General features: G+C 32.7%; 1 protein-coding gene across 1 annotated transcript; it reads right to left on the minus strand.

Moving 5' to 3' along the window:
• Positions 1–7,532: 7,532 nt before the first annotated feature.
• LOC112457860 lies at positions 7,533–8,232 on the minus strand (the record flags this gene model as incomplete). The annotated part of the gene is made up of 2 exons (XM_025021157.1): positions 7,533–7,939; positions 8,017–8,232. Coding segments are annotated over 2 exons (623 nt in total), but the record flags the coding sequence as incomplete, so codon positions are not given.
• Positions 8,233–10,698: the final 2,466 nt, after the last annotated feature.

Genomic DNA, 10,698 nt, shown 5'->3' on the forward strand with positions numbered 1-10,698 from the left:
CCGTTAATCTTTTTTTATAATTATGTTTCAAAATGCGAGCATTGTCCCAATCAAATGCATGACCGAATTTTACGCTATGCGCTTAAAAAACTGAAAAATATATTTAATAATAATTGATATTGTGAAATATTATTAAGCACCCAAATCCACTTCGACCAAAAACGACATCTCATTGCTTGTGTTATTTTAAATTTTTCTTTTTTTCTAATTTTGCATAAAACACTTAATCTTTTTTAATTGACATATTAATTTTTATCAAATATTTTTATAAACAATGAAATTTTACCTTCGTGAAAAAAACTGTTATATATTATATATTATAGTTCTTATAAATAAATATATTAATCGTATTATTTTGCAAACATAATATCTTATAATTTAAACTGAAAATCATATATAATCATATATGAAGTTATATAGTCATATAAGATTATATATGATCAGATCGGATATTGCATCTCAAAGTATCCGATAGATGGCATTCGATGGGATCTGTTTCTCGTATTTAAAATTTGACCAACAGTGTTATAAGAATGGTATAAAAAGACACGACACTGTCTCGCGCTATGAAGCGGCACAATTTTTGTATCGCAGTTGTATCATGGAGTCCACTTTTATAATAAAGTGGCACACTTAAAAAATAACTTTTGAAAATATATAACAATGTTCTGAAACATACTTAAATATATATGTCCAGTACTCCAGATTGAACTGTGTCAGTTCGTATCTGATCATACCTGATCATATCTGATCAGATATTAACATATACAATAATACCAGATCATATATCCTCAGATCTGGCCAATTTCCATATCTGACCATATATGGCCAATCATATATGATTATATATGATCATATATGAATATTTTTTCCCGGGGTGTCCAATCGTTCGGTGTCCAATTGTGCAATGTGCGTGTCTAATCGTGCGGTGCCCAATCGTTACGTGTCCAATATTACGTGTCTAATCAAGCGGTGTTCAATCGTTACGTGTTTGAACGGGATGCGCCCGAAGGACAGTAAATCTGAAAAATTGAGAAAGCTAAATTCCGTGATTGTACATGTGTCGTGCCGAAAAGACTACACCCGGGAAGATAATATTAAGGCTGCGTTGAAGAACATTACCGAAAGTGAGGTTTTAACTAATAGTCCAACAAAGCTCAGGTCGTTGATCCCGCAAGCTTCGATTTTATAAATACTTGATTTTACTGCACAGAAGTCATAAATGCAGCGTTATATAAAAAAGAAAAAAGGAAACAAGTAAACGTGTAAAAGTGCATCGTGTCCAAACACGTTAAAGGCAGCATTCTACAAGCGGCTGAAAAGAGAGCCCTGCTGAAAAAGCTCGATTAAATCCAATTAACAGAATAATAAATTTCTTTCGCCAGTATATAGAATAACAATTAAAGTAATTTAAATCGACCGTGACTGGCAATATATAACGTCTTTTTCGATATGAACATTGAAAAACTGTGAGCCAACTTGGTTTGTCGGATTCACACAGCACTTTTTTCGGATCAATCATCGAGACATTATTAATTTTCAATGAACATTTTCAATGTTCATATCGAAAAAGACGTTATATATTGCCAGTCACGGTCGATTTAAATTACTTTAATTGTTAAATCCAATTAATATCATATTAGTCTTAATAAGATTCTATAGACTTCATGACATTCTGTTGGCCTAGCCAGAATAATAAAAAGAGAAACTATTAGATATAAACGGATTTAATCAAACAGTCAGAATAAGCTGATATTAATAAATTAATAATTTATAAGTTTTTGTTTATTTTATTTGGAAACAATGTCTACTGTATTTTAGTAGGGATTTAAAAGTATTCTCACAATAGGCTGTTTAAGATGTTTCTTAAGGTTTCAAGGAACTTTTCTCTTTTGGAATCAAATATAAATTTTCAAATAAATGTTTAATATATTTTGATTGGTATTAACAGAAACGTGTCTATTGCAATGCAATGTGTTTTCATATATTTGCTGTAAATTTGCTGACATCGAAATAGAACACGTTACAAATACAGCTACATGATTGCTTATACATGCAATCAGTTGACGCAATTTCAAGAGCAAACGGTCCGCAATATTGGTATGTTATGTTGTCTGCAACATGTCGTGCTATCACAAATATAATTCATATGAGTTCAACCCGACAAGCATAATGCTGTCTCACCTTGTCCCGAGTTTGTCAAAATTAGTTTAATTTGTTGGCAACATGGCAGCAAACTCACAACATTTGGCTATCTGGGTTCTTATAGGTTTAAAAAAAAACTGGCGTCTTGTTGGTTTTCAATGGAAATTTCAATAGACTGTTCCATGTATTAGATAGTTCCATATCTTAAAGTTTTAATGGGATCTTGTCTCTATTGGGGTTAAATAAGAATTTCCAAATAAATGTTCCAGACAACACGCATGTCCAAAAGACATCTTTAGACATCTTTTAGACGTCTTACGAAAAAAGATGGCTAAAAGACGTCTTATGTTCGAACTTTGGACATGGTGCTGTCTGGATTCTATATGTTTCAAACAGTATTAACAGGACCATGTATCTATTAGTATTATTTATCAGAAATTGATAATAGAGTGTTCTATAGATTTCTATGGGTATTAATATGTATTTACTGTAGAAATCTGTAGAACACCCTATTGTAAATTCTCGATAAATACTAATACATCTATGTTCCTGTTAATACTATTCAAATTATATAAAACATTCATTGAAAATACCTATTTAATCCCAATAGAGACAAGTTCCCATTAAAACCTTAAGAAATATATAGAATAGTTTATTAGTAATTTACATTGAAAACCACAAGACTCCAGTTTTTTTTTTTAAACCTATAGAAATGTATAGAACAGTCTATTGGGAAATCCCTGTAAAACTCCCTGAACAATGGTTCCCGTTAAAACATTCAGGAATTTATAGACCTTCACGTTATTGCAAATTTCCAGTAAATCCCATTAAACTATTTGTACTTACAGAAGTATTACCTATTAATACCTATAAGTACGTATTATACAGTTACATATAATTACAAGATTTTTAAACATTATAAAGATGTGTTATATACGAGTATAAGCAAGAAGGAAGTGCTAAAGTCAAAGGGTCCCCACCAGTCCATTCGAACGTCAATGTCAAGCAACATTGGGCGCGGTTACTACTTGGATGGGTGACCTGCTAAAAGAGCGGACGGACGCGCGGCTACCAATCCAATACAGACCTATTCAAATTGATAGGACAAAATGTGGCTATTTTTGCAAAATCCAATTTATATTAATAGAAACTTCTCGATTCCATAATTTCCAGTCAAATATAATAAAAACTGATTTAACATAATTCGAAAACGCTATGAAAATTATTAAGAACCAGATGCTTTTAAATGGCATTTTATGATTAAACTCAGCTAGAACCAATTGACTTCAATAAAAGCAATAGGATTGAATGGAGATATTTGCATTAAACCCGATGCAAACCGTTAGAATTATATTTGTTCCACAGTGATAATTTCCAATTATACATTTTAAATTCCGGTTCAACATGGTTAAAAAACGCTAATAAAAACAATAAAAACTGTTAAGATTTTGATTGCTATTTTACGATTGAGTGTAATCGGAATCAATATAGACATATTAAAACATATAGGACGGAATGTAAATATTTCTCTTAAATCTGATTTAAATCCACAGAAACTTATTTTTACTACCAGCATAAATTCCAGTTCAACAAAGTACAACCGATTTGAGAGTAATTGTGTTTTAATGGAAAATGCAGGTTTAAAAACACAATACAATCTTATTAGACCGAATAGGGCTGATTTTCAAAAGGTTTTAATCGAGCTTCTTCAGCAGGGAAAAGACAAATGGGTTTGAGAAGTGATACAGCGGTTAAAAAGTATATCGGACTTAGTCGCTGTTGAAGCAAAATCAAGAACGCTGTTATACAATTTTTTTCAAAAAACCAACTACATGAGGTAAGGGTGGACGCCCTCTTGTTGATAATGTAAGCTATGGAAGTGATTTACGATTTCATTGAAAATAGTGGCGATTGTTAGTTTTCTTTGCCTGACCCGATTAAATTACTCAACGACTACGTTCCTAGCGATCTAACAATCAAAAGAAAACTAAAAGAAAAATGCGGTAACGAGATTATTATAGCGACAAATAAGAAGATTACTACTATATGTTTCCGAAACACAGGATATACAATTTTGTCGAGTCATTGGTATGAACGAAAGAAAGTTGATGAACGGAAAGAACGCCTTCGAGTAGTCACTGCAGCTGCAGCCATAATTCGGGGAGATATTTGCTCACAAATCAACGACACGTCTGCATATCCTTCAAGCAATGATTTCTTTGCAGATGTAAAAAACTGCATACCGAAATCTTTCGATATTTTTCTGGAAAACATTATAGTTAAAGGAAGAAAATGCCTATCGCAGCAGATCGAATCAAAATACATTTCAATAGCGCACGCTATTATGTTGGCGACCAGACCAAGATCTTTCTTGTCATCACTTTTAATCAGTGATTGCTGCTTTTTTATACCGGAAATTTAGCTTTAAAAATCTAGTAACGTTATTATCTAGCTTGGGCTTTAGCGCATCATATAATGAAGCACAATTATTGGAAGCTTCAGCTGTCAAGCATTAAAAGCTTGACGAGAACGATTTCTTCGTGATCAATGTTAAAGATCGAGATGATGATCATAGCCCTGCAGATTCACAACCTTAGGAAATGGCTCAGAAGAATCTTATAAATGACGCTACCCCCAATACTAGTCGTGTACAATAATTTTAAATGATAAGAGTTGCCAAATTTTCATATGTACGAAAAATATCACGCATACATTTGATATTTTTTGTCAATTTATATTTTTTTTTACAGATTCTACACCGAAAGTATGATTTTTACAGCGTAAGACAAAATACAAATATCCATATATTCAACAATGTATTACAGAAAAACTATTAAAGATATGGAAAAAATGTATTGAATTTTTTTTATAGAGAAATTAACGAGCTATATTTTTTAAACCTTTATTGCGATAGGATCAATGATTACCGAGATATGAGGGAAAAACTGAATTAAAGCAACTTTTTTTCAAGATGGCGGATCGAACCTTGCAGATAAAGGTCCGGACTTTTAGTATGTTTAACAGTATGCCAAGATAAAGGTCTCCACCAATTTATAGCTTTCTACCGATTATAATCGTCAGTTCATGACTGAAATATGACATTGCAATGACGTCACATTATGACGTCAATATAATAAGGCCATGTAAAAAATTGGTTATCTTAACGACACATAACCAAAAATGACCAATTTAGGACGTCAAAGCAACTTGTGTTTGTTACCTGGGTGATCCCTGATTTCTATCATATAATCACAATTTTTTCAAACTTAATTTTATTTTTTTTATTTTTATTTATTATGATAGGAGAAGAATCAAATTAATTCAACTTTAATAAATAATTGACAATAATTTTGATAATTCTGTTTACTAGTTGCAAAAATGATAACTATGCATGCTTTGACATGTAAATTGAAAAATTGCTAACAAAAGTTGTTATGTTTTTACTTCTAAGTGTATTGCTTATTTGCGGCTCCATTTGTTAAAACACTGCAATTATTGTAAAACATACTCTTGACATAAACCTAATATAATGATATTTTAATACAATTTTGTTTTTGACTTGGAAACCTTATACAAAGCAACTCGTCTTGTTTCAATGGAAACAAACAATAAAAACTAAAAAAAATCTTATAAATTATTTCTTCTTAATAAGGAGAGACATTTGAAAGAAGATAAATGTTTATGTTTTACTTTAAAACTTAAGAACACTTTAAAAATTCCAGATGCAATGAAAATAATAAAGAGGATAACTTTAAGATTACTTACTTTATTACTTTATCCTCATAATTGTAAATCTTATAACTTTAATCCTTATACCTTTAACCTTAAAACGTTAAAGTTAACCATGAAAAATAACACATGAGATAAATCTATATACTTAAGGTAGCTAGTGCATCAGCTAAAACAAAGATTTTTGATTGGCATGAAACTATGTTATTCTACAGGGCATTATACGTAATCAGGAATTAATTCACGATTTTTTACCACGTAATTACGAAAATATAAGCATTCAAAGTTAGTCAGTTTTACATTAGGGTATATGAACAAGTATGCACAATCGTAAAATTCACGAGATTTTACGAGTATTTTAAAAAAAGATTAAGGTTTGAAAAACAGAAAATCTTATCAATTAAACTATTACGAATGATTAAAAAAAAACGTTAGTTTACCATTGCAATAAAAAAATACTCAATATTAAAGCAAACAAAATGTAGCTAACAGAGAAGTCTCTGGCTAGTCGGCCATCAAAACTTGGCAACAGCGCGGACCGCATCTAACCTCACTTTCAGTGCCAATGTCAAAATAATCAGAAGCTCTCAACGTGTTTTGACGCAATTCAAAGTATAAGCGTGAAATTTAAGGTATTCCTTTCACGAGGAGCGTATTTTGTAGGCGCTTAAGCAGGGCCTCAGCAAACTCTTGTATATTGCATTAAACTTATATAAAATCAAGTTATAATTGATTATTATGTTTAATTATAAGAAAAAAGGGAAAATATTATGTGTACTTAGAAATTTTTCATTTTTCGGTAAATTTTACTGTCAGAACAATATAGCAACGCTGCGGTTTTCAGGGGGCCGATTGTAAAATGTGAAGTTGATAAGTTGAAAAGTGTCAATGTAAGGTATCAATTTCATTAATCAAAGAATATTGTGACATTTTCTTTTTATCAAAGAGATATTTTATAATAATAATGAGTGATAAAAAACATAAAGTGAGGAGTAATGTGGACAAAAATAAGGGACAATTTGTGAAAATAAAAGTTAATAATAAACCGTACGTTATATGAATGAAGTGTGTGACATGAGCGCACAGCTTGCAGCGCCAGTGTTGCCAAATAATTCCTTGAAAGTCGCCATCAAAAATATTCAACTATAAACCACATTTCAAGTCAACTTTTAACATAAATATTTTGTTTAAATATTCGGTGACTCTGTATATTTTTATCGGCACTATCGAAAGTATAGAGTTTAGCGAATATGTAGCGCAGTTAATATTTAATATCTTAAATTTAAAGATAAACAAATTATTACACTATTGAATTATTATTATTGAAATGTAAAAAATAGACTTTTTCGATAACGTCACATATAAAATATCGAATTTTCAAAATCATAATTCTTCTTTATATGTTCGGTAATGTGGTTTAATTTTATTCTGGCGTAAAGATATGCATTTTAACTTTCTTGTACCAAAAAATCAGTTAATTCTTAAGACTTTGGTGTCATGAAAGAAATACCTTAATTGAGAAATATCAATTTTACCCAGTATATTGTTTAGCTCATTAGGATATTGAGCCGCCACAAATTGCATGTATTTTGGATTTGCTTTAGACGGTTTAGGGAGAAGGAGCAAGAAGGGTGTATGAAAATAATCAACAACTATAATTACGAGTTCTCTGTGACATTCTTTATTTGCGTGATTATACGTTGAATAACTTTTTTATTTTTTGTGATACGAGGATGTCCGTTGACATCTGAGGCTAAGAGAACTGTTACAGCGTCCTCGCCGCCTTCCAAAAATGATTCTTTTAAATGACTAAATGTTAAACCAGCTTTTGCCATTTTCGTTTTCATGCCTGCTGAAACGCCTTCCTTGATACAGTCGAACGAATTCTTATTTAACTTAGTTTTTGGATTCTGCGCTTCTTCAATGAAAGTCATCTCGATAGATATACTCCCACCGCGAAGCTCTTCGTTGGTTATACCTACAACTCGAATATCTTCCAGAATTCGTACATCGACAGCCCTATTATGAGCGCCGGCAGAAGCGTTATCTCCGATAAATTCTTCCGCTAAAACCGATAAGCGAAAAGACTGCTTAGCTTTCACTCGTTCGGGAAGTTTTTTTTTAAGACAGGCAGACTATCACAAAAGCCACAAGCGATTGATCGAAATTCGACCATGAGACCAAGGTTCTGTAATTCTCTGAGCAGCATAGGAGTATCGAATCGCCGGCTATTGTGAGCCACGAGAATTGTTGGACCTGGTTTTATGAATTCTAAGAACCACAGTATCGCAACTCTACGTGGTGTCGTCACTACTTGTTGACCGTGTAAATTCAGCTCCTTATTTTCGACTGTTAGTCCTAAAAAATACAAGGAAAATATCCATATATTAATCTTAATTCGACCCAACTGGCCAACTTTATTAAACAGCACGCTACGTTTTGACCTCGGGTTTAGGTCCTTATCAAGCGTTACAAATACAAACTATTAATTAGTTAGGCATAATGCCTGCTACGCCACATCTAAAAACTAATGATAAAAATATTACGACATGTAACATATATAGTTCACAATTAATAAAAATAAAGTGCTTACATAGTTTATTCGTTGATAATTAAAATATATAGAAGACCGTTGACACGGCATATTCGATCGTTTATAAAGAACTTGTCGAGTTGGCGATGTTACTGTTAATGTGCGGACACGGATAACAACAAAACAGTACCACTCAAAGTGATCAAGAGGGGGAACAGAGTAAGAAGTAGGAAATTATCTCTTCCATAATCTCTTCTATAATACGTTCGTAGAGAGCGTTGAGCTTCTCTGTGTCTCTTTGTAAATTTATAATCTAAATACAAGAATTCCACTCGAATGCGCAACTTATTGATATACATTTTTTCTTTTATAATCATGTCAGTGATTAAACATTAAATATTTTTACTCGTAATCGCGTCATCCGAAGATTTGCAATAGATTCCCATCAAATTCGTGACAACGTGCCCCGGTCTACCCTACACTTATGAAAAAAAAATTTAAAATTTCGAGAAAAAAAATTGTCACATAATTGTTTATAAAAAGAATACTATGCAATATAAAAAAAATCCTACGTACGTCTCTAGCTGTTATTATATATAATCGAAAAAATTTTGGTTTTTTGTTCTTGGTCAAAAATTACATGAGTTACATTTCCGGCCGTGGAAAAAAAGGCATCGACGGAGAAATGCTGTGCAGCCGCCATTTTTTTCTTAATTGATATAAAAAAATAATTTTTTTGTAATTTATTTGTAATATAATAAAACTCATTTTACAGAATTTTGATTGATCCCTTTATTGCGTTAAAAAAATTCCCGAAATATGCCTATTTTTTCTTGCTCTAGAGTGGCCTAACCCCTTAAACCCACATCCAGATGAATACGTGATGCCCTCCCTACTTTCTGTATTGTTATTCATTGCATGTCGTTCTTGGAAGAGATCGTTGTCTTTTTTTTGCCTCAATAGTTTTTGCCGATTTTCGCTGAGCTTTCCTAATCTCGTCCTTTTTTTTTCGAAACTTTGCCGTGTTTTTTCCTGGGGAGATATCTAGTTTCTCGTGGATATTTATTACGTAAGCCGTACCGCGGTTTTTTTTAGCAAACCGCGGGTGCAATACAAAAATCATTAGATTCCGAACTCCCATAATGTCGAGATTTCGGCGCTTTGTTTGCGACTATCATGTGAAGAAATGCCTCATTTTTGCCTGAGTCAATCCACACGGTGCAAGTTTTTCAGCATTAGCAGCAAATTTCTTGAAAATTGCAGTCACAGAAGCCTTTATATTAGAATCCGTGAGACCTTTTCCTCGATCCAGGCAGTAACCGGTGCTTATAATTCGTCGGATCTTCCTTATATACGCACCACATGCCACACTTCTCGTGATCATCGAATGCATGCGGAACGATATTGAGAAGACCAGCTCGTACGTTCTCGACATTTCCTTTGTTCTTCAGCAATACGCAAACGAAGCAATATTTTATGTATTTAATGATTTTACTCGGAATTTTTTAATTTCCACATATCCTTGCTGAAGGTGCACGTTGCGTGATTCTTGTCCGATTCTTTTTCGACTGCATGATGTGCTTCGCGATGTACATTGACGATAGCGGACGAATCGTCGTCTCCTATGATTGTACCAATTTGTACATTCTTCTCTTATAGCATCGGATTTTTTGTGACAATCTCCACAGCCATTTTCTGTTCCATTGATTTCGAACTGCCCGTATGGTTAATACTACAATCGTGATTATCCGGTGAATGCCCTCTTTCGCATAGTACGCAGCGTTTATTGCGAGTGGCATAACCGCAAACTTTACCACCTTTAACCTCTATCGCTATTGCATGTGCTGAAACACCAAAACACGAGGAAACATATGTACATACATATGTCCTATATGAGCGACATACATATTCATTAGATAATTCACAATATCAATTACCGGTGAGACTATTGTAACAGCGTCCAGATCCTTTTTTTTGCCATTCAACGTCGTACGAAACCTTTATTTTAGTTCGAAATTTTGATAATTCCCTTTGGTTTTGTTGCTCGTCAGTTGTGCCGAATGTAGAAGGTTCGCCAGTACTTTCTACAGTACTTGCCACATTTTTAAAACTGGGGAATTAGGTGTGAAACGAAAAAGAAAATGCGATTAAAATATGAGAATAAAACAGGATAGCATGAAGTAAAAATTCATACAGTTCACGTGCCCTTCACATATAATTTGTGTGCAAATGCAGATAAAAAGTGCCACAGAAAATGTTAAAAAAATTAGAGGAAGATAAATAACAACAGA

Source organism: Temnothorax curvispinosus, unplaced genomic scaffold (genome assembly GCF_003070985.1).
Source record: "Temnothorax curvispinosus isolate PA1 unplaced genomic scaffold, ASM307098v1 QBEX01008387.1, whole genome shotgun sequence".
NCBI classification, from domain to species: Eukaryota; Metazoa; Arthropoda; class Insecta; order Hymenoptera; family Formicidae; genus Temnothorax; species Temnothorax curvispinosus.